The 25,048-nt window shown below is 45.6% G+C and overlaps 2 protein-coding genes across 23 annotated transcripts in view; both read right to left on the bottom strand.

Moving 5' to 3' along the window:
• Positions 1–17,346, bottom strand: part of LOC141575137 (uncharacterized) — a 60,948-nt gene extending 43,602 nt beyond the window's left edge. Inside the window, exons 1-4 of one of the 6 annotated variants that reach the window (XR_012502493.1) lie at positions 17,211–17,345; positions 13,064–14,132; positions 8,126–8,180; positions 6,717–6,951 (exon numbers count right to left, since the gene is read on the bottom strand). Coding sequence is in view for 5 of the 6 variants with exons in the window: in XM_074353640.1 (XP_074209741.1) it covers positions 6,717–6,951; positions 8,126–8,180; positions 13,064–13,167 (394 nt within the window). In the remaining variant the exon portion in view is untranslated. Of the gene's footprint in view, positions 1–6,716; positions 6,952–8,125; positions 8,181–13,063; positions 14,133–17,210 lie in introns of all 6 variants that reach the window. The other 5 variants (XM_074353640.1, XM_074353642.1, XM_074353643.1 and 2 more) reach the window with 5 other exon arrangements.
• LOC141575136 (uncharacterized) overlaps positions 16,283–25,048 on the bottom strand; it is a 78,576-nt gene continuing 69,810 nt past the window's right edge. For 3 of the 17 annotated variants that reach the window (XM_074353632.1, XM_074353633.1, XM_074353631.1), the window contains 3 exons: positions 20,476–20,589; positions 20,071–20,197; positions 19,156–19,449 (listed from right to left, as the gene is read on the bottom strand). In XM_074353632.1, the coding sequence (XP_074209733.1) occupies positions 20,182–20,197; positions 20,476–20,589 (130 nt within the window). In that variant the 3' untranslated portion in view covers positions 19,156–19,449; positions 20,071–20,181. Of the gene's footprint in view, positions 19,450–20,070; positions 20,198–20,475; positions 24,159–25,048 lie in introns of those variants that run through there. The other 14 variants (XM_074353638.1, XM_074353637.1, XM_074353639.1 and 11 more) reach the window with 9 other exon arrangements.

The following is a 25,048-nucleotide window of genomic DNA, read 5'->3' as shown; positions in this document are numbered from 1 at the left end:
AGGAAGCTATACTCAGTAAGTGAGGCATACAGTCAACTGATGAAAAGACCTGTAGAAGTAGTGTTTGCTGTGGAACTTAGACATTTGGCTGCACCTTGTATTCTAACAGTCCGTAGATGAGAAAGCCTGCCCAGATGCATGTAAACCCTTGTTCCCATGTAGATAGATAGATAGATAGATAGGTAGATAGATAGATAGATAGATAGATAGATAGATAGATAGATAGATAGATAGATAGATAGATAGATAGACAGACAGACAGACAGACAGACAGGCAGACAGACAGATAGACAGACAGATAGACAGATAGACAGACAGATAATCACACTTCTTAAAAGAACTATAAAAGTAATTTTAGGCACAGTGTTTTTTTTTCAGTGACAGAAAGTTACACACAGTAAGTGAGGCTAGGATTAAGTAGTGTAACAGACCTGTAGAGGTAGGTTTTCTCAGCCTACTTGGAAGCTGAGTCATATCAAAACTTTTTAACAGTGAATGGATGTAAAGGTCTTTCATAGTATATATAAAAATTCCTGTTGAAATGTTGGTTATATATAGATGTTGTCTTGAGCCCCATGATAGAAATGTCAGACAGTGTTTTTTCACAGCTATATTGTACAGAAAGAGTCATGCACCTGTGAATTAAGAAATCTCTGGACACTCCTTTCCAAGGCTTCTGTAAGCTTTGCTATACATAGTGTTCTAAGAAGCAGAGAATGAGAGCATCCTTCTCTCTGCATGAAAAGTCTGGTTTCCACATTAGGTATTATTAAGAGAGATACAGACATATAGCTTTTGTAACTAAACATATGAAAGAACATTTAGGCACAAGGTTCTTTCAGGGAGAAACTGTACCCAGTAAGTGATGCATGTAGTTTTAACAGTGACTGGAGAGGAAAGTCTTCCTGTGTGAACGTAAAACAAGATAGACAGAAAACTTAGACACAACGTTCTTTTGGAGAAACACTGTTACACACAGTGAGTCATCCCCATGGTGAATCATTTAACATATTTATAGAATCTGATTTTACAGACGTCTCCAAGCTTTGCTATATACAGTGTTCTTACAGACAATAGATGTGAGCCCCATCACTCTGCATGTGAATTCTGTCTTTCATGCTACATATACATGCATACCTGCTGTAACTAACTATATGAAAGAAATTTTAGGCGCAGTGTTCTTTTAGTGAATGAATCAAATAACCAGCGAGTGATACACACAGTCAAGTGAGTGAAGGACCGGTGGCCGTAGGTCTTCTCTTGCTACAAGAGGCTTTGCTACACTCAGGTTGTTAAGCAGCCTTGGATGACAAAGCCCCTCATCTGCATGTAAAAAATTGTACCTGGATTAGATACATAGCCTTAGTGGGACTTTATGAAAGAAGTTTAGACACAGTGTACTTTCAGCAGAACAAGTTGCAGTGAGTGATGCTGGTAGTGACGTGTTTAACAGACTTGTCAAACTACTGCTTCCTGGGTTTCTTGGAAGCTGAGTCAGAGCCAGGTTTTAACCATGAAGATATGTAAGAGCCTCTCAGGAAAGTCTTGCTTGAATGTACCTTATACACACATGCTGTCACTAGCTACGCAGTAAAAATACAGGCACAGTGTCCTTTCATAGAGATGCTGTTGTATCCAGAGCGTCTCGCATGCAGTGAGTATTTAAACAGATTTATAGAAGCTGTTTTCCTGGGTTTCTTCACACTGCTATTCTGTGTTCTAACAAAAAATAGGTGAGAGCACCTTTCAACCTGCATCTAAAATCTTACTCCCGTATTAGATATAAATAGCTGTCTTTAATGTCTACATGAAACAGATCTTAGGCAGAGTTTTCTTTCAGTGGAAGGAAGTCTGCCCAGTGAGTGAGGCACGTAGTCAGGTGAATAAAGGGCCTGTAGCAGTATTTCTTTCCTTGCTACAAATGAGCTTCCCTCTGCCCAGGGCTCTAACAACCCTGACATGAGAAAGCCTTTCCATCTGCATGTAAAGCCTTGCTATCATATTCAGTATAAGTATAGAGTTGCTAATAGTCCAGGAAAGTAGGTTTAGACAGTCTTCTTTCGGTGAAAAAAAGGACAAAAATGCGCAGGCTGACAGCGAGTGGTTTAACAGGCCTGTGGGATCACTGATGCCCACACTAACTGGGTGCTGGCTCGTGCCTAGAACTCAGCCACTGGGTGGACGGCAGAGACGTTCTGAGTCCGTGTAAACTCCCGTTCCCATGTTCCTTATCCTTAGAGGTCCTTACCTGCTGGCTTGCAGAAGTCCTAGGCACAGTGTCCTTCCAGAGAACTACTGTTAAATCCAGAGTCATGAGGTAGCGAATCTTTTAACAGATTTAAATGCTGTTTTCTCAGGTTTCTTTAAGCGTCCCCATAGCCAGTGTCCTAAAAGGAAGTAGAGGAGGGAACCTTTCAGCCTGTATGCTGATGCGTGTAGTTTTTCATGTTTATACACTGATGTGTGCAAACTAACAAGCTTGTGTATATCTAATATGGGAACGAGCTTTTACACATACATGAGGAAGTTTTTCACTTGGGGGCTGGCTGAGCACAGTGAAGACATTTCTCTGTAGCAGGAAGAGCTCTGCTGCTCGAGGTCCGCTGTTCAGTTGAGTGTGCACATCACTCACTGGGTATAAGCTCCATTCACTGGAAGAGCACAGAGCCTACCATTTCCTTCATAGCGCTGCTAACAGCCGTCTGTCTCTAACACGGAATCAGGACCTTACATGCAGAGCAAAAGCATTCATCTCTTGCCTGTAAGAAAATGGTTTATACCACAGTGGAAGAAGTATCAGCAATAAGCTTCTATGAATCTGTTAAATGATTTACTACATGAATGACTCTCCGTGTATAAAAATGTTTCTCAGAAAGAAAAGTGGGCCAATGATTTCTATTCTGTGCCTAGTAACAGCATCTCTCTATATGTAATACGATGATAAAACATTTACGCACTTGGAAAGCTTTCACATACCTTCTCTCTTAAAACCAAGATGTGAGTCATCTTTCAGGTAGCCCGGGAAACACTCGTTCTGTGGGTCTGATGCAGCGTTCACTGCCAGCTTCACTCACTTTGGGTACTTCCTGCCCCTGAAAACTCACAAAGTCAACACCCTCTTGCAAAGAGCAGTAACAAGAGCTGTACATAACTAATAATGCAACAAGCTGTTACATGCCGGTGAAAGGGATTTCTTGTCCATGAGCTGTTAGAACACTGGGTGCAGGGAAGCGTCTAAGTAGCAAGAAAAGCGCTACTTGGAGGTTCTTTATTCAACTGACTATGCGCATCACCCTCTGGGAATAACTTGTGCTCACTGGAAGAAATCTCTCCTAAAATGTCTTTCACACAGCTAGTAAAAACAACTATATACATGTACTATGGAAGCAAGATTCCCATACAGGCTGAAAGGCTGCCTCCTCTACTTCCTCTTAGGACACTGGCTATAGGGAAGTAAAGAAACCTGAGAAAACAGAATTTAAATCTGTTAAAAGATTTGCTACCTCATGACTCTGGATTTAACAGCAGTTCTCTGGAAGGACACTGTGCCTAAGATTTCTGCAAGCCAGCAGGTAAGAGCCTCCATTTAGACACTGAGTCATACTGAGAGTCCTAATGGTGCATGGATGCTGAAGCCTTTCTGACTGCATGTCATACGGTTTCCACATTCTTTATGTATGCAACTTCTTACTAGCTACGTGGAGGGCATCTTAAACTCAGGGTTCTTTCACAGAAATGTTGTTATGCCCAGAGAGTCGTACATAATAGTGAATCTTTTAACAGGTTTCTAGAAACTGTTTTCTCAAGTTTCTTCAAGCTTCACTATACCCAGGAAACATGTGAGACCCTTTCACTCTGTGTAAATTTTGCTTCCACATTAGAGTTTCTGAGCTCTTGCTCCTAGCTATATGAAAGGAATTTCAGACGCGCGTTCTTTCAGTGAACTGACATTATGCCCGAGGAGAGGAGCATGATGCCAACTGCATAAGGACCTGGATCAGCATTGCCTCTCCTGCTCCTCAAAAGCTTCCCTGTACCCCATGTCTGAGAGCCCACAGGTGAGAAAGTCTTCCCCTAGTGGAAATTCTTGCTCCCATATTAGGTACATACGGACTTGGTTAAAACTAAACTAAAGACATTTTAGACATGGTGCTCCTTCAGGAGAAAAAAGTCACGTACGGTGTGAGGCTCGTGGTGAACTGTTGAACAGACCTGCCAAAGTGCTGTTCCTCAGGCCACTTGGATGCTGAGTCACGCCAAGACGTTTAACACTGAATGGATGAGAAAGACTTTCCAAGTCCTCTCCCCATGTCCCCAACATACAGATGTTCTTACTGACTACGCGGTAGGAATCTGAAGCTCAGAGGTCTTTCACAGAAAAGTTGATAGATTCAGAGTCATGCATGTAGTAAAAACTTTAACTATTTTCTTAGGTTTCTTCAAGCTTTGTTATACCCAGTGTTCTGACAGGAAATACATAGACATTTTTTCACTTTGCATGCAAAGTCCTCCGTGTTAGAAGCTGTTGTCACTACCTATAGGAGAGAAATTGTAGACATAATGTTCTTACAATGAAAAAAGTCATGCTCAGTGAGGGATGTATGTAGTCCAATGAATACGGGACCTGTAATCTTTCTCTAACAGAAGCCTAGTTACAGCCTGTGTTCTAAAGGCCATGGGTGAGAAAGCCTTTTTTCTGCATGTAAAAATTTGTTCCTATATCACACACATATAGACTTATTAGTACACTATGGAAGAAAGTTTAGACAATTCTGTCAGTCACAAAAAGTTAGACTGTGAGTGAAGCTAGCAGTGCGTAGATTAACAGCCCTGGACGGTTCATTTTCTCTGGCTGCTTGGGTGCTAGTCATACCTGATGCTTTTTCAGCGAATGGATGGGAAAGCCTTTTCCAGGGCATGTAAAATCCTGTTCTAGATTTTCAATATTTCGATGTTCTTGCTGGCTACATAATAGAAATCTTAAGCTCAGTTTTTTTCACAGAAATATTGTTATTTCCAGAGTTTAAAGCATGTAGTAAATAATTTAACAGGTGGAAAGAAGCTGTTTTCTCAGAATTCTGAAAGGCTCACCATGCCCAGTGCCCTTACGGGGAACAGATGAGACCAACTTCCGCACTGCATCGAAGCCTTGCTTTCATGGTGGGCAGAGCGCTGTTGTCACTAGCTGGGATGCAGGACATCTTAGACACAGTGTCTTTCAGGGGAAGAGCTGTACCCAGTGAGTGATGCACACAGCTAACTGAATGGAAGACCTGGGGCAGCAGGGCTCTTGCTCATGAGGAGTTTTGTTATAACGAGTGATTTCACACCCAATAAATGACAAAGCCAATCCGTCCTCATTTAAAAGAATGTCCCCACATTAGATATATGGAGACTTTTGAATAGCACTAGGAAAGAATGTTTAGACACTGTTCTTTCCTTGAAAAAAGTTACATGCAGTGAGTGAAGCTAGTGGTGACTAGTGCAAGAGACATCTAGAACTGCTGATTCCCAGGCTACTTGGATGCTGGGTCACAGCCAGTGTTTTAACAGTGAATGTTTAGCAAAGGCTTTCCTAGTGCTGTAATAGAGAACAAATCTGACTCTATATTGGATCTGTTCCTTTAATTTTAACCACTGTGCCCGCCCTGCTTTCCAGGCTTAGTCTTGCCAGCTCTGCACCTTTTGTGAAACAATGTTGCCTTTAGCCTGACATCTACAGGAGAGCCTATTCTAGGGGCTCTGACCTTTAAGGATGGTAGCTCTTCTGCATTTACATAGAGATAGCAAGTTGCAAACCAGAGAATAACCTTTGTTTTGTTGGAGATTTACAAGGACAGCATGACCTGACCCACATGGATGGCTGAAAGAACAAAGAATGCCTGCAGCAAGAAGTTTGCAACAACCAACCACACCCCTTCCCCTGTTTTGTTCTGTTTTGTTTTTTGTATAAAATGAGCCTGCATTCTGACTGGAGCAGGATGGCTATCCAAGACAGTAGTCTGCCATCCTCTGGGTCTGCCGGTCTTTGCAAATAAAGTTGCTATTCCTTGCCCCAACACCTTGGCTGTCGTGTGGCAAGCAGAACAAGTTCCGATTGGGTAACGGTCCCCTGTTTGTTTGCAGCATCAACAAAGCTGATGACAGTGGAGTCCCTTCTACCCTGATAGGGGCAGCAGTTAATTCGGATGGGAATAGACACATTTTACAGATATAAGTTTGCCCACAGGACCTCAGCCAGCATCTCTAAACAATGTTGAAACCACCAATACAGGGTCACGCATGGTATCACCTCAGACCAAGGGACCCACTTTATGTCAAAAAGAGCAGGAGTGGGCAACATGGCCAGGGGACCCACCGGGTCTGATCACATGATCTGGCACCAAGCAGCTGTCAGGCCCACACCTCCATGAATGATCCAGTGTTGGCCCAGGACAAGCTGCCCTCCCCCAGGAAGCTGTGTGTATTCACGTCAGTCACATGTACGTAGCGCTCCATCACCGACAGAACTCAGGGCAGAGGAGCAGAAAGGTGAAAGGAGGCCCTACCCTGACCGAGCGACCCACGTGAGGCCCTGGTGCTTCCTGTCCCTGCAGCCTTGGCTTCCCATCCTGGTTCACAAAGGTGAGAACACTTTTACCAGGGCACATGGTGCTCCAGCTGCTGCCTGAGCCCTCTGGGAACTGCAGGTCAGCACCTGGACAGGGATGACTCACCACGAGGGCCGCGAGGAGGGAGACTCGGTGTCGACAGGGAGGGCAGGGAAGGGTGCGGTCTCGGGTTCTGCTTGGCCTTCTCTTGCTGCTCTCTGGCCCTGTGTTGGTTGCGTGGAAATGTACAGCAGGCAAGACCCAAGAAGGGGATGCTGACCTCTCTGGGATGAAGGTCAGGGTTATACATCCAGGCAAGACACTGAGACCAGCGGAGGTGCCAAATGAGGGTTAGGGGACCCTACAAAGGTCAGAACAGGAGGGGACGATGAGTCCATATATGGATAAGCCCTTCTAAGTTTATCCTAAGACATGAGGACCCCCCGGGGCGCTGGAGTTGTTGCTCCCAGTGCACACCTGGGAAGCAGATCTGAACGGTGCCTCCCAGACCACCCTCCAGGATCCCGGAGCACATCCCTCAGCTACAGGCAGCACAGGTACCAGGCAGCAGCTCTCAGAGGCCAGTCAGAAGGATCACCTCCTCTGAGGATGGCGGCTCCGCCCAGGGTCCTGCTCCCTTCTGGAGCAGCCCCACCCCCAGTGACGGATGGATGTAGGGGGTTGAGGCTCGGCCTTCCTGCCCCAACTTAGGACAATTCCAGAGGGCCCTTCCAGCCTGAGAGCTTCATCCCTTCCCACACTGCTGCAGATCAGATGTTGATCCTGGGACCCACTGCAATACACGGGAGGCAAGATGGCCCGAGGTTCCCAATAGCCGCTCCCAGCTCAGTTCCACCAGAGATGACTAGTTTCTACAGCCCTGTCACCTAATTACATTCAGAAAAGGAGAGGGGGGATCTAAACTTGACATAGCTTGGCTTTTTCACTCCTCATTTCATGGCAGGAGGTTATAGAGCCAAAGGTTTGTAAGAACCATCCTCCCAGTGTCCCAGCTCCTTCCAGAGTGTATTAGAGACCAGAGCCTGAGGTCAGATGAACGTGACAACATTGATGGGGAACACACAGCTGCTTCCTTGAAGCCCCTTTTGTGAGAGAAGAAACGACAGTGTGAATTCGCTCTAGCTCTGAGAATGAGATGTCAAAACTGGTCCTGCTGTGGAAAATTCATTCAGAAACTAGTCAGCTTTCTTGTTTCTGGGTTGGGGGGAGGTAATTAGGTTTGTTCACTTATTTTTAATGGTGGGACTGGGGATTGAACCCAGCACACCATGCATGCTAAGCACATGCTCTGCCATTGAGCTATACCCGCCCCCCCTTGGAAACTAGTCAGAAATACAAAGGGCCAAGAAAAGCCAAGACAATGTTTGCAGAAGAAAAATAAGAAACAGAGCTTTTTCTACTAGATAGCAACATCTGTTTAAAGGTGCAGTAGTAATTAAGGCAGCGCGGTTCCGATGTAAGAAGAAAGAAACAGACCAACGAATGGAAGAACTGTAAAGTGGACTCATACATACGTGGAGACAATTTACAGCGGGGGTGGTGCTTCGGAGAAGTGGGGAAAGGATGATCCTGTGAATAAAGGATGCCAGAACCACTGAATACAGATCACTTAAAAAAGAAATGGAAACAAATGTGACGCTACCTCATACAAAAAATCAACTGCTGAGAGGGGGCCAAGGAAGCAGCTGTGTTTATGAAGAAGAAGACAACATCGAGGATCTGACTGTGACGGTGGACACACAGACCTATGTAGGTGAGAAAATTGTGTAGACCCTAATTCACACACACACACACACACACACACACACACACACACACAAATGAGTGCAAATGAAACTAGGGAAGAAAGCCCATAGCAATGTCCTGGTTGTGATGGTTTACTAGAGTTCCTCAAAATGTCACCGTTATGTGAAACTGGGAGAAGTGAACAAAGAATCCTAGATTTTTATTATTATATTTTTTATTTATTACTTTATTTGGGGGGAGGCAATTACATTTTTATTTATTGATTTTTAATGGTGGTACTGAGGATTGAACCCAGGACCTCGTGCTTGCTAGGCACACATTCTTCCACGGAGTTATCCCCTCCCCCTCTGGACTATTTCTTAAAACTGCATGGGAAGCTGCAATTAACTCAATAAAATCTTCTATTAAATTCCAGGTACAGGCAGACCTTGGAAATACTGCAAGTTCAGTTCCAGACCATGCAATAAAGCAAATATTGCAATAAAGCAAGTCACACAAAGTTTTGGCTTCCCAGTGCATGTAAAAGTGACCCCTATACTTCACTGTAGTCTATAGATGTGCAAGAGAGTTGTCTAAAAAAACAACATTCACACCTTAATTTAACAGTATTTTCTGGTGGAAGGAGGGTAGAGCTCAGTGGTAGAGCTCGTACTTAGCATGCACGGATCCTGGGTTCCATCCCATGTCCCTCCATAAATAAACAAACAAACAAACAAACCTAATTCCCACCCCCAAAAAACTGCCAAAATAAATAAATAAAAATATTTTCTTGCTAAAAAATGCTGACCATCACCTGACAAGGCAGGATTACCACAAACCTGTAATTTGTAAACTAACACAGTATCTTTGAAGTGCAATAAGGGAAAGCACAATAAAACACCGTATGCCTGTAAAGTATATATTAAATGCAAAGGGCAAAACTACATGCGTGTGCCCCAGGAGACTGTTATAGACTGAGCTGTATCCTTCCCCAAAGTTCCTTTGTAGAAGCCCCACCCCCAGTGGGGCTGTACCTGGAGAGGGGGCCAAATTAAGGTTAAGTGAAGTCCTCAGGGTGGACCCCTAATCTGATAGGACTGGTGTCCTTCTAGGATGAAACACCAGAAACTCTCCCTCCCCAACCCCTCCACCCCTCCTCCTCAGCTCATTTAAGGCCATTTGGACCCAGGGAGAAGGCAGCCATCTGCAGACCAAGGACAGAGGTCACTCCAGAAACCACCCACAGTGGTATCCTGGAACTTGAACTTCTAATCTCCAGAATCCTGAGAAAATAAATGTGGTATTCTGTTATTGTATCCTGAGCTGACAAATACAGAAACCTACACAAGACTGTTCAGTGTCATATTCATTACACTAGCCTAAACCTGGAGAAAACCCAAAAGCCCATCAATATCAGGAAGGATAAATGATTTGTGATATAAATGTATATATACGAACATAAATACAGTGAAAGACTACACAACAAGGAACACAAGACTGTAAACCAACTATACTTCAATTAAAAATAAAAAATAAAGGAAAAACGCCTACACAACAAGGAGACGAATGAAAACACAACTACAGGCAACAAAATGGATCAATCTCATAAACCGTGCTGAATAAATAGTGCTGGACACAACATCATCCAATATGTATTTTTCTACTTTTTCAGAAATAAAGTAAAACTTACATATAACGTGCAGGAGCAAATGCTTAGATGATAAAACTACAAACAAAGACAAGGAAGTGATTACTATAAAAGATATTAGCATTTCTCTAACTGGTTTTAATGAAACTGTTACAATGTATTCGGTATTCACTACAATGATAAAGGGGCACATGGCATGGGACCCTGGACTCCAATCTCAGCTGCCTGTGTGACCGTGAGCAAGTTGCTTCGTTTTTCCATGTTTGAATTTCAAGGCCATAATCAGAGGATCTATTTCATGGGGCCGTTTTGAATATTGATAATATCACATATCTAAAGCTGAACAGGACCTGGTACTTAAGCTCTCAGATGATAGCAAATATTTTTTTAAATGTTCTAGCCACTTTTAGCATTTAAGAGAATCTATCAGATTTGTGATTTAGTTAAATTTTACAAGTTTAATTCAATATATACATTCATTTAAAAATTGGAGCAAATTACACTTGTAAAAGTGTTAAGCTTGGGATTATTAGGTATGAGAGTAGTATACAAGCATTTAATGTTTCTTCCTTAGAGAAATGTTGATTAATAGTCATAGATTAAGCAATCAGAGGTCAAGAAAAGTGTAAATAAGAGTATTCTTTGCAGTTTGGTACAGCCATTACGGAAAACAGTATGGCAATACCTAAAAAAGCTAAAAATATACTTACCATATGATAAAGCAATTCCACTCCTGGGCATTTTACCCAGAGGGAACCATAATTTGAAAAGACACATGAACCCCAATGTTCATAGTAGCACTATTTACAATAGCCAAATGTAAGCAATCTAAATGTCCATCAACAGATGACTGGATAAAGAAGTTGTGGTATATATATAATGGAATACTACTCAGCCATAAAAAATAAAATGCCATTTGCAGCAACATGGATGGACCTGGAGATCATCATTCTAAGTGAAGTCAGAAAGAGAAAGAAAAATGCCATATGATATCACTTATGTATTTAGTCTTAAAAAAAAAAAAAAGACAAATGAAGTTATTTACAAAACAGAAACAGACTCACAGACATGGAAAACAAGCTTATGGTTACTGAGGGGAAAGGGGGTAGGAAGGGATAAATTGGGAGTTTGAGATTTACAGATACTGCTACTATATATAAAGTACATAAGCAAAGGTCCTACTATATAGCACAGGGAACTATATTTAATGTCTTGTAGTAAACTATAATAAAAAGAGTATGAAAAAGAATATATGTTATGTATATGTATGACTGAAACATTATGCTGTACATCAGAAATTGACACATTGTAAACTGATTATACTTCAATTAAAAAAAAGAGAGAGTGAGTATTTTTTCTCTTCAGACAGAAGGGATCTCTCCAAAAGGCTCCCAGAGCCCCGCCCTGTGGGCCTCCTGTTACATATGTTCAACCTTCCAGAAGCTGGCCCCTCCTCCAGGGCCCTGGGTTTGCCTCCCTCTTGCTCTCACAGGGCTTGAGGGCCACTATCATCCCCATCTGCCTCTAGGTTGTGAGCCTCTCCCTCCCCCAGCATCACACCCAGACACCATCCCATCCTATTCTACAGGGGGAAATAAACTGGTCGTTGACTCAGTGCCCTCTCCATCACCAGCTATTTCTCTGTTCTCCACCTCTACAAAGATTACCCAGGTGTAACTATCCAGGAGCATCAACTTCACTTGCCAAACACAACCACTAGACATATTCCACACACGTTTCCATTTAAATTCTTCAATTCCCTCCAAACTGGCTTTGAAGGGCTCACAGCTGCAGCTGAATTGTTCCTGAAAAGCTAGCAGAGAGCGGGGGTACACCAACCAAGGAATAGTTGTTTCCCTTCACCTGCCTGGACTGCTGGGCTGCACTCCCCAAAACAGGCATCTCCCTCCCTGATGCTCCCCCTTCTTCCTGGTGGGGACCCAGGCAGGAAAGGCCAGCTGGATTCCAGAGCCAGGGTACTGGGGACTCCTCAGATTCCATCACCCCCTCCCAACACTGTGAGGAGATGAAACCAGTTTTTGAAATTGTTTTTTTTTTTTTTTTCCTTTCTCCATCATAACCTGGAAAGAAAACTGACCAAGATGAAACCAATGAGTTGTTCTCTCTCTTGCCTTGAGACCACTGGCATTCTCTATGGAGTGTGTGTCTCTCTAAGTAAGCTTGCTTTCACTTAAACAAAACAAAAAAGACAAAATCAATAAAGATCATTTACTATAAAACCACTGAAACTTTCCTTAAAAGCTCAAGCTTGCAATAAATTGAAGGTAACAGAATTAAGGATGGTGGTCCCCACACCCATCGTCATCGCGTCTTTCATGGCGCCTTAGCCTCCTGGACTCCATCTAGCAGAAATGCCGTCCCTGTGGTGAGGTCCGCCAACAGCAGACGTCTGGATAAGGGACTCAGCACCGGCCCCAGCCTTAAACCGAACGCCCGAGGCCCGCAAAGAATTTAGCACCCGTCTGCTCCGGGCTCTGGCTAAAATAAAAGGAAAGCAGCAAGCTGGGTGCAGGCCTTGAGGAGATGACCCTAGAGTGATGGTTTTCAAACTCTGGTGTGTATCAGAATTACCTGGAGGGCGTGTTAAAACAGATTACTCGGTGCCACCCCTAGTTTCCGATTCCATGGGTCAGGATGTGCGCCAGAGTTTGCAGTTCTAACAAGCTCCTGGGTGATGCGGATTCCGCTGGTCTAGGTACTAAGCTTGGAAACCCGCTGTCCTGGTTATCTAAGTGGTAGGGCAGGTCCGCAAGAGACTCTGCGGAAGACATCCCCTAAAGACGCTGCTCCGAGGACCCTCGCCCCAGAGTGCACAGATGTGTTAGATTTTCACCTTTGGGTCTAGCCACAGACACCTTCCCAAACTTATCAGTCTCCCTGCTGGGGAGCCTGGACCCACACCCAGGGGTTTTTAAAAATTGGTGGCTGTTTTCGAAACTGTCCCAGGCCCCCAGACTAAAGAACTGGAATGAGCCTCAAAGATGCGGGGAACGAAATTCTCCTTCCCGGGCTCCTGGGTGGAGGAATCATTCTCTGCTGGGGCCCCTGAAACCCCTACCTCGGTTGTCGCGGATCCGAAGCTGGAAAGACATCGCCACGATGAGGAGCATTGTAAAACACTGGTAGAAGGGCGGTCCAATAATGAAGATCAGGACTCCGCATCCTGGGACCGCGCTCACCACGAGGAAGACCCTGAACCACTGGTGGAGCGCCGTCATCAGTTCACCTTCCAGGCCTGCGGAGGGGAGGGGAGGGGTGCTGAACCTCGAGGCCCAGGGTCAGGAAGGGAAGGGGCCTTTGGGGCCGGAGTCCGCCCAGACTGGCCCACGGAGGGTCCAGGATTCTGGGAAACTTCAGGGGCACGACAGAGCCCCACCCGTGAGGAGTGATGTGGGCGGAACCAGACCGGATGCGACCTGCGGGCATCCAAGGGCGCGGGCTCCCGGCTCACTCACCGAACAGCACGGGCAGCATCCACAGCTCCACGTAGAGGATCTCTGGGTTGTTACTTGCCTGTCGTCTCAAATCTATCTCAGACTTAGGGCGCGAGGAAGCCCCAGGCACCGGAGCAGTGCCGGGAGCAGCATCTGCCAGTCGCGGGGTGGAGGGAGGGATGGAGCTAGGGAAGGCGGCCTCCTACTGCCTGGCCCCACCCCTTACACACGCCCAGACCCGCATCCCCAGGGCCGCCGCGTCCCAGCGCCTCTCCGAACCAGCGATCCCCGAGCAGGAACGCTGTCAGTCACCAACTCTGTGGGCTAAGGGGCCTGGAACACCCCCCAGGCCTGCTAGGCTGGAGTTTGCCAGGGTCTCTGGCCGGCTGCACAGATGGGGCTCCTTGGGTGCCAAGCGGAGGGAATCCGGGAATGGGAGCAGGGGATGAAGTGGGGCGGCGGAAGAACAGAACCCACGCGGGCTTGGAAGACTCCACCGTCCTCCATGTCTTCTAGGAGGCCCCTCTCTCCAGGCTGAGGTCTCCCCCAGCCCTAGGAACCACACCTGCCCACCTCGGGGGACCATGCAGCCGCTCACGGAGCGGGAGGTGGAACCCTCAGCCCCAGCTGAGTGCCTGCCCCCACCATTCAAGACCTCTTTCCAGAAAACGCACGCTCCAACACCTGAAACAACTTGTTTGGAGAGAGGAAAACTTGCATGATGTGATGAAAATTGTCCTTGACCTCTGATATTCCTCCCAAAAACCTATAATCCCACTCTAATCTTGGCGAAAACCTTACACGATTTCCACAAGGGGCATCCTGTGCGCCTCAAATCTGTTAAGGTCATCAAAACCTATAGAAGCCTGGGAAAATGTCACAACCAAGAGGAGCCTAAGGAGGTGGCAATGATGACAGGCAATGTGAGGGTCCTGGAACAGAAAAGCGATAGATGGTGACAATTAAGGAAATGGGAATAAGTAGGGACTGCTTCATAGTAATGTGTCACTGTTGGTTGTTGACTTTAAAGATTATCAACAGTGTATGGAATACACTCTATAAAGGACGCAATGACAGGGGAAACTGCTAAGATACAATATGGAACTCTCCTATCTGCTCAATTTTTCTATTAATCTAACACTACTGTAAAAAGTTAAGATCTAGTAGTAAAATTAAATACAGTCGACCCTTTAACAACACGGGTTTGAACTGCACAGGCCCCCTTGGGCGTGGATTTTTTCAGTAGTAAGTACACTTGGGAGTTGGCTGACTCCACCTGCCTGGTGGCAGGCAGGGAGGAACCCGGTATACGGAGGGGGAGCTGTGAGTTACCAGTGGATTTTCCACTGTGCGGTGTGTCGGTTCTAATCCTGGTGGTGTTCAAGGGTCAACGGTGATTAGGAAATATTTACAAATGAAATGATACATCTAGACTTTGCCTCTGAACAATCTAAATGTAGGAAATATAATACAAACTAGATTACTGGTTATTTTGAAGCTGAACAATAGATAGATTGGGTTCCTTACACTGTTTCTCTACCTCCTTTTGATCTGTTTTTTTGTAACAGAAAGTTTAATAGAAAGGAATGAGTTAAATCTATATGCCCAGATATGGGAAAGGAAAAAAAAGAAGTCTGAGAGTATGTTATGAAAATTAGTTAGAAAAGGGAGTATCATTTGTCATCTTATCCTTCCATACTGTTTATATTTGTATGTGTGTGTTTAAAATACAACATTAACTAGATAACTTGGCACACTTCCTACAAAGGAAGAAAGTCTATTCGAACTACAATGACATTTTTAGTTAATCCTCCAATCTCAAGATATCTTTTTTAATTCCTTAAACAGAGTAATAGGCTTCTGTGTAATAGGCAGACCATAAATCCCGTGAGTTTCCCGCCTTCTGTTTTAGCAGTGTGGTTGGCTTACCTAGTACGTGCGGGGAACAGTGTGGAATGCACATTGACCGCATTAAAAAAAAAAATCACCTCTTGTTTCAGGAAAAGCTTTGTTTTAAATAAAATACATCCTTTTTAGATGCAATGGGAAAGTAAATCTCCTCCCTGCCAGTCTCCTAAACTGTGATCCATGAAGGTGATAATGAAATCTGGGGAAATACTTATTTTTATTTAAAAAATTTTTTAAAACAGGTACTGGAGATTGAACCCAGAACCTCATGCAAGCTAAGCACGTGCTCTACCACAGAGCTGTACCCTCTCCCCTCTGGGGAGATATTTTAATAAATGAAAAAGTCCAACAACGAGGGACATTTACAGAGAATAAAGCTGCCCAGGATGATGAACGTGCCAGGGAGTTCAGGGTGTTTTTTGTTGTTGGTCATTGATGTCATTCTTTTTGCTTTGATTTTGTCACAAATCATAAAAGAATACCGTGGTGACTGCTGCCTTCTGTGGAGCCAGGGGTTTAAGTAGCTTTTGTACCAGGAAGCCCTTGAACTAGCTGGAGCCCACGGGTTGAGACCCATGGCCATTCCCCAGGTGACAATCCTTCCCATATGTGAGAAAAAGAGTTTGATAAATAACAATCTGAAGAGCAGGACATCAAGTCTGGAGCCACGCACTCCCTTCCAAAACAGGATTTACTCAACTTGCATCCCACAGGGCAGAGGAGAGGGGATGAGGAAATGAAGTGTCCTTCAAAGTCCTTCACTTGCTCTGGGGGGAGGGTACAGCTCAGCCTAGAGCACGTGCTTAGCATGTATGAGGCCCTGGGTTCCATCCCCAGTACTTCCATTAAAAAAAAAAAATAAGTACACTTAATTACCTCCCCTAAAGAATTTTTAAAAAGATTTAATTTGCTCTATTCATGGTCCTGTTGACCACTTTGTAATGTTTTGTTTTGTTTTTACTTTTTTTTTTTTTTTTTTTTTTTGGTGGGGGGAGATAATTACGTTTATTTATTCATTCATTCACTTATTATTTTTTTCAATGGCGTTACTGGGGATTGAAGCCAGGACCTCATGCATGCTAAGCATGTGCTTTACCACTTGAGTTATACCCTCCCCAGCTCCACTTTGTCATGTTTTTATTAACACATTAAAAAAAAGCACCATTACCAATGCCCTGAAGTAGAGATAAACTTTTCTTATAAATGTAACCCCTGTCTCAGGAAAGAGAAAGAGAAGCAGTTTCCTTACCACCCCACCCCCGACCCCCGACCTGCAGGATCTGTAACCAGGCTATGTCTGTGGGCTTGGCCATCAACCAGCCTCTCTTCTCAATCTATTGCTACAAAGAAGAGACAGGGCTGGACAATGGTCTCTCAGACAATTCAAGTCAATAAAGGGGCAGGGTATAGTTCAGTGGTAGAGTGCCTGCTTAGCATGCACGAGGTCCTGGGCTCAGTCCCCAGCACTGCCATTAAAAATAAATAAATAATCCCACTCCTGGGCATATATCCAGAGACAACTATAATTTGAAAAGACACATGCACCCCAGTGTTTGCAGCAGCACTGTTTACAACAGCCAAGACATGCAAACAACTTAAATATCTATTGACAGATGAATGGATAAAGATGTGGTATACATACATAATGGAATACTACTCAGCCATAAAAAAGTAAATAAAATAATGCCCTTTACAGCAACATGGTGGACCTGGAGATCATCATTCTAAGTGAAGTAAATCAGAAAGAAAAAGAAAAATCCCATATGATATCACTTTATATGTGGAATCAAAAAAAAAAGACACAAATGAACTTATTTAGAAAACAGAAAGACTCACAGACATAGGGAACAAACTTATGGTTACCAGGGGGGAAAGGGGACGGCAGTCACCATCAGTGCTGGCATGAAGGTTTCTGCAGAGTCAGCAGGTGGGGCAGGCGGAGGGCAGGCTTGCGGAGTCTACATCTTGTGTCTTCTGCAACCTGTGATCTGTCTTCTGATTCTCTGCTTTGTTACCAATTCATAATCATTCAAACAGGTCTGACATGTTTTAAAATATAAACATCAGAGTTGGTCATTCTAGAAAACGAGCCAGTGTAGACAAATCCTGTTTCCAATATCCTGAGAAAACTAGTGTTGATGCACACTTCTTCCCAGTGTGCTTAATTTTAAAGTAAGAATTTAAATTATGGGGGAGGAGGCTATAGCTTAGTGGTAGAGCGCATGCTAAGCATAAACGAGGCCCTGGAATCAGATCCCCAGTACTTCTGTTAAATAAATAAATAACCAACCTAATTACCTACCCCTGGACCCCCCACCCCCAATTTAAATTATGAAAAATTTCACACATTCAAAACAGTTGTATAACAAAGACTCACGTACCACCCCCTCCCACTTAAAAATGTTAGCATTTTCCATAGTTGCCTCACTTCTCTCTTCTTGAAAATAGATACCACTAAAGCATCTTTCCTTTCCCTCCCCACAGGGAGTCATTGTCCTGAAGTTGGTGTGTGTCTCCCATATATGTTCTGCTACTTTCTCCAGTGAATTTCCAGAAATATTCTTTGACAATTGTTTTAGAACAAATGGCATCTGATTTGCAGTTTTGTTCGTATAATTAGTTATGATGTGTTTGCTTTTTTTTTTTTTTTTTTAGATCCTGTAAATGGAGAGTGTCAGTCATTTACTTAAAGGGGATAATATTAATGCGCTGAATTCCCTCATTACATCATCTAGGCTCCAACAGTTATCTGAGAGGAGATAGTTTAACTAACTTTACTGGAGATTTTTATTTCTTCAATTTAATGTTAAAAATCAACATAATGCATACAAGTTGTAAAAAAAAGTCTTGGGGTTATAAAGTAAGTCTCAGTCTCTTAACTAATTTTTTTTTCAACTGTTATGTATTGTGAATATCTTTTAGTTTAAATTGCTTTTCACCTTCTTTAAGGTGTCTTGTTTGTTTTGGGGGAGGGAGATAGATTTATTTATTTATCTTTTTTTGATTTAGAGAGATACATACTGCACAGAAAGCAGGCTGTTTCAGAAGGCGAGAGAAAAGCCATGAGATGTGGGGGTTGGGTGTGCAGGTTAAGGTAAGAGTAAATGTGCACTCCATAGACAGAGTGCAGAGTGCATGTGGTCTGGGAAGACGAGGGAGCGAGGCATGGTGTTGCCAGTTTTTATGGGTTCGGTAGCTTCACATGCCAACAAGTGGGGTATTTATCTTTCAATGGAGGCACTGGGGATTAAAGCCAGGACCTTGTGCATGCTGAGCACGCACTGTGCCACTGAGCTACACCCTCCCCCAAGGTGTCTTTTGATGAATAAAGTTCTTAATCTTAATATAGTCAGGTTCATCAGCCTTCATGGTAAGTGCACTCCTTGTCCTGCTTAAGAAATCCTTCCCCTCCCTGAGGGCTAGAGACGTTCACTCTCCTTTCCACTAAGAATGCTGGCATTTCTATCTTAATGTTTAAATCCTTGAATCATCTGGGGTTAATTTTTTTAAATTAGGCATAATGTAGGGATATAATTTCATCTTTTTATAAATTGATAGTTTTGTGCTTGAGCCATTCTCTTAAAGCTACATCTCCAAATTGAGGCCTCTTCAAATCATCTCCCTGACATTTCTGAGACTCCTACATGGAGCATGAGTTAGCCACAAGGCTGGTTTGCGGCTGCTCAATCTCGCATGCTCAATGCCCCGCCCACCCCACCCTGTTCTCCTTCTCAGGAGGACAAGCTCCCACCTTCCCATCCCCTCCTCTCCCCTCCTCCGAGCGCTGGTGGGCCCAGCCTGCTCCAAGTTTACAGGGGTTTCCACTGCTTTGACTCATTTTCTCTGGCACCAGAACCCCTTGGCCTTGGGAATACTTGGGGAGAGGATGCTGTCGACTCTTCCCCTAGAAACAAGTGTAATCTGTCAATGCAAGGGGAAAATGTGATAGTTTTTACAGTATTTGATAAAATGTCATTAAAAGAAAGCTTTGTGTTCCTACACTCAGTGACTTGACTGAAATTAATCCTATGGTTGATGGAGATACTTTCAAGGCCACTGTGCAGCACCGCAGGGGTTTGCATTCTACTCTGTTAATATTTTCCTGTAACAAAGGATAATAATGCTTGGGTTAGAAATTTATTTACAGTAACTTAACCCAACCTCATTAGTGTCATGGGACTATGAGAGCCTGATTGATTTAACATCTGATTCCCAGGTGAAGCAAAATTTCACTGAACTTTCATGAAATGATTTTTGGAGCAGCCTGAATCAGGAGTAGACAAGCATTGCAAGGCATGCAGGTTGTGTACTGCTTCGTTTACTACCATGCACCTGTGCGAAGCAGGATTTTCCTATTATGCTGAAAAAAAAAAACTAGATGTGGATCTGACTTAGCAATACCACACCTAACATTAAGCAGGTATGTGATAAAAAGACACAGAAGCACTGTTCTCATTAAAATAGGAGGGTTCTGCGTGCCTCTTGATAACCAAATATAAGATGCAAATTTAAAATGACTTACTTCAAAAAAAGGAAGCTAATGCATTTATTTTTCATGAGTGAAAGCATATGATGTGGTATATTACTTTGCAGGTTTTGGTATCTGAGGCTGACTCACCAACGCAGTGGGTAATTCAGTAAAGCAGGAACATGGGGAAGCAATCATTTATTTCAAAGAACATTAAGGTAGAAACATCACATGACTGGGCTTCAAGATGCTTACCTTCACTTGTCACACCAGGAATCCTTCATGTGTCCACTTCCATCATTAGCCAAGATCCAGGAGGTTCATGATGCACCCCAGTGTGTGTCACCTCTCAGCCATTTAACTTGCCTAATCGTCATGTTTTCTATTCAAAAAATAAATAAATTTCAGTACATAAAAATGAAGAGGAGCATTAACAAATGATAACATATCCAACCTGACCAAAGAAACAAAAAGTACAAATGGAACAAACACAGTGTGTACCTCTTCCCAACTGCCAGCTTGTGTCACCTGGTGGCCCCACATGGAGCATCTCCTACAAGGCACTCTACTGGGAGGGTGTGTGTGTGTGTACGCACGTGTGTCAGCGTGGGGTGGCACGTTGACAAGAGAGGTCCAGCATTCAGAAAGCACACAGCTTACCCAGGCAGGGGCCAATCTTCAGACCTTCCCAGCTGAGCCTCTGCCCAGGTTGCTCCGCAGCTCACACTGGCTAGGGGAGGCTGGGACACACGTGTCCCTCCATCCCCAGCCCAGCTGGAAGCCAGAAAGAAGCCCAGGTCAGCCCATGGACCATTTTCAGCCCTGCCCCACCCTGGCCTGTCCAAATGCCACAGGGCCACGTCACGCATCTGGCTGGCAAGCGTTCCTTGAGCCAGAGCAACTGTCCCCTCTTCTCCGCGTTTGCCCCCTGCCTGGCGCCCCTCTATAGCTGCCCTCCTGCTCCCCCATCCTCTCAGCGCCATCTCGCCTCCTCCTCCCCGTAGTGTCCCAGCGTTTTCCTGCCTTTGGTGAGATGGGGCCATTTCTCTCAAGGGTCGTTTTAAATGTTCAGGTTTTTAAATTTTTATTTTATTGAAGTATAGTCAGTTTACAATGTGTCAATTTCTGGTGTACAGCACAATGCTTCAGTCATACATGAACATATGTGTATTCATTTTCATGTCCTTTCTCACCATGAGCTACTACAAGATACTATGGTTCCCTGTGCTGTGTAGTATAAACTTGTTGCTCTAAATTTACCAGTCACTATCTGCAAATCTCGAACTCCCAGTGCATCCCTTCCCACCCCGTTCCCCTCTGGTAACCATAAGTTTGTTTTCTATTTTTAATTTCTTTTAGATTCCACATGAGTGTTGTCATATGTTTTTCTTTCTTTCTGGCTTACTTAGAATGACGTTTTTCAGGGCCATCCATGTTGCTGCAAATGGCATATTATTTTTTATGGCTGAGTAGTATTCCATTGTATACATATGACATGGCTTCTGTATCCAGTCATCTGTTGGTGGACATTTAAGCTGTTTCCATGTCTTGGCTATTGTAAATAGTGCTATGAACATTGGGGTGCAGGTGTCTTTCTGTACTAAGGTTCCCTTTGGATATATGCCCAGGAGTGGGATTATTGTATCATATAGTAAGTATATTTTTAGTTTTTTGAGGAATCTCCATACCATTTTCCATAATTGCTGTACCAAACTACATTCCCACCAACAGTGTACAAGGGTTCACTGTTTTCCACACCCTCTCCAGCATTTACCATTTGAATATTCATGTTTTAATTTTTTTATTGCAGCAGCGACACGTAAGATAATGAAGTGGCATCCTGGTGGCTGGGGGATGAGCCTGTGGGTGTGTCCCCGTGCATGTGTGTATGTTCCTGTATGTGTGTACATGTCCCTGTGTGTGCATGTGTGCCCTCCATGTGCCTGCATGGGGGTGGGGAGTGGGGCTGGAGCCTGTGTGTGTGACTGAGTGACATCTCAGGCACGTGGGCCTGGAGGGGTGTGCGAGGCTGTGATGCTGGGCTGAGAGGCTGTGACCTGACCAAGGCCACACAGCCCGTGGGGGCTCAGGGCCCCACCCTTGCTTCCAGGCCTGTCACCAATCAGCTGGGGTGTTCCCTGCCGTGACACAGGACTTGGAGTCCTGACCCTAAGGGCCCAACTTCCCTCAGGAGAAGGGATCTCTGGGGCAGGGGGAGAGGCTGGGCTTGGCATGGGGAGGGGGGAGCAGGGAATCCAAGGGGGTGAGCATGGCTCTGGAGTTTGGGGGTGACCAGCAGCAGCGAGGTGAGGGGAGTAGGAAGGGCCTCCTCACCAGGACTGGGTCTGTCACCCTGGCCAGGGAAGCTGCTATTCTGCACAAGGGCCAATTTAGAAAAACGTAGAAAACCAAGTCTTAGGCTCTATGGTAGGTAAGTCCCATTCCAGACGGAAATAGCAAGATGTGACCCCGTAACAAGTGGTGAGCGCACATGAGCCATCGCCCTGCCCAGAAAGGAATTCCCCTGAGAGCCAGAGATCACCCCACAACCACCCAGGGGCCTGGGAGGCCTGGAGCGATGGCCCTGCTGGGGTCCCACTTCCCAGGAAGATGGGGAGAAGGGCCCCTGGTCATACAGTCGAGGCCCAAGGAGGGGAAGAGACCTGCCCAGGTCACCCAGCCCCAGAGGGCACTCGGGTGGGACCCAAGCCTTCGGGCTTGTCACAGGCCCCCTTCTTAGGACAGGGGCACTTGCCTGCCTGGGAAAGAAGCATCGGGAAAGTGAATAACCCTGCAGACAGGGCCAAGTCGGCTGGCTGGCTGAGCCTCTGTTTCCCTTCTGTGGAACGGGAATGGGAAGGTGCCTGCTCACAGGGTCTCTGTGAAGCTAGAGATGGTGCCACTGTGGTGCTGGGGAGAGCCCTCCTGGTCCTCCTTACCTGGGAAATGGCCGGAGGGCCCTAGGCGTGGCTCTCAGCCCCGTCCTGAGAACCAGTGGTGCCTGTCTAGCTGAGCGGGCTGCTGGTCCCTGCGGCCCTAACAGTGGCAGATGCAGGGCTTGGTGAAGGATGGGCCAACTCCCCTTCCCAGTCACCCTGGCCCATCGTCCCCCACCACGCACCCTGGGCTGGCTCCCTCTTTCCTTCCTGCCTCCTCTTCTCTCTGCTTCCCCCTACTTGGTGTCCCTCTCTTGTCACCTCCTGTCCCTCTTTAGGACTTGACCCCCACTTTTCTCTCTCTCACTCACACACAGTCTCTCCCTGCGTGTGTCTTTCTCTGACTCTCCCCTAGGCCGTCAGGCCCTGAGCTCAGGTCTAGCCCTGTCCAGGGCCACAGGGCCACATCTCTCCCAGCCCTCCCACCCTCACAGTGATGTTCCAGCCCCAGCCCTGCTCACAGTGGAGGATCCCGGTTACAGAGCTGCTCCTGCTGGCATTTACTGCTGCATCGCTGTTCCCCCCACTTCCCGGGCAGCACAGCAGTCTCACCTTGACCTGTTTGTGGCCCAGCCTGGACCCCAGAGCTGCTGCAGGGCTGGCTGCCTCCCCCACCTGGAAGGAGGGAGGGCCCCGTGGGCTCCAGGGACAGCTAGCGCAGAGTGGAGTGGACTCTTTTTATACCCAACACCTCCCTGGCAGTGGTGGCGCCCCACCCACTGATCCTGCCCCACCCACCTCAGAGTCAGGAGGCTGTGGGAGGATGAAGGGCGCTCATGGGGCCCACTGAGAGCACTGCCGCCCTCAGCCCCCCTCAGGGTCTGCCTGGAGCTGGGGCTGCCGGGCAGCTGACACGGGGCGGGGGCATGGGCCTGGTCAGTGCAGGGCCTCTCGCTGGACGCCCATGGCCCCCTCCTGCACCTCATCCGTTCCTCACCATGAGACACGGCCACTTCATTCTGGTCATCTAGCTCACGACCGGACACCCCTGTGACTGACAGGCCCCACATGCCCAGTGAACGTTTACAGACTGAAGCAGCACAGCCATCACTAGATCTAGACACAGGCTGTACCCACCACCCAGGAGGAGCCCCGGGGCCCCTGCGGTCACTGCTGCCCTGAAGGGGTAACCTTGCGTCTGCCCTGTCATCTTAGTTCCTGCTGGTTTGTGAGTTGTGTGCCTGTGAATCACTGCGTGCCCTCAAGAGAGTGTGACCACTGGTCCTCCAGGAAGCAGACACTGACACAGAGAGAACTGTGACAATTTCATTAGGGGTGACAATAGGAGAGAACAGCGGAGGGGGCAGGATGGAGCAGGGAAACATTTGGGCTGTAATGCACCTCCGACATCTCTACGTACATCATTGTCACAGCTCAGGGGCCCCTTCAGTTGCCAAACTGACTGTGCTGTAAGGCAAAAAGAGTTATTTATTTTAGTAGGATCTTATTTTTTCTTGATTTTGTCTTCTCTAATGTATGTATGGCTTCTGACGGACACTGTAATCTGTGTGTGCATCTCTGTGTCTATACAGAATGAAAATAATTGTTTTCACATCTCAGACACAGATCTCAAAATGTGCACATTCTCATTGTTGTATTTCCTTCTTTAACTAGTAGGACCTAAGATTTAATAGAAGAAAGGGGCCTTTCGCCTTATCTTTAAAGCAGAGAATGGTAAGCTCTGGGCCTGAGCTCTTATATCTTCAGTTTAATTTAATGGACTTCCTGAGGTCTCTTTTGATGATTCTGTGTGCAGACACTTTCTTTTAAACCATGAGAATGCTGAGTGAGAAGTCTGTCCCAGTCATTTTGCAAAACAATGTGTGTGCTTGACCCAACCCTCCTCACAATGATGTCAGGGACCAGCATTACCCCCCGGCTCACAGACAACAATGCTGAGACCCTGTGGGGGCCCCACTGAGTCTTGGTGTTAGGGGATGAACTGCAAGAACTCAAAGAATCAGAAGTTGGATCTTGTGACATAAATGTGGAGATGCCAAACTGACAGTGGGCATGGTGACAGGAGGGAGCAGGGGTGTGGGGACAGGGGTCCTACAGGGGGTCTCCTGATCACCCCTGACTTCCCCCAAAGAACCTGCCTCATGCTGAAGGGCAAGGCACCTGCTCAGCTGATCTAAATCCTGCCTGCACTTTTCAAATCACTGGGGCAAAAGAAAACTTCAGCCACACAAAATACCCTGAAAAAAACAAGCTAAATTTCAGTTTCTCTGATACCCAGAGATTTCATCCAGACCCAGAACTTTCAGAAACTCAAGAGAACAATCATCTTTACATGA

This window comes from Camelus bactrianus, chromosome 26 (genome assembly GCF_048773025.1).
Source record: "Camelus bactrianus isolate YW-2024 breed Bactrian camel chromosome 26, ASM4877302v1, whole genome shotgun sequence".
NCBI classification, from domain to species: Eukaryota; Metazoa; Chordata; class Mammalia; order Artiodactyla; family Camelidae; genus Camelus; species Camelus bactrianus.
The sequence above is the reverse complement of the archived record's forward strand: the minus strand, read 5'-3'. Positions and strand labels throughout refer to the sequence as shown.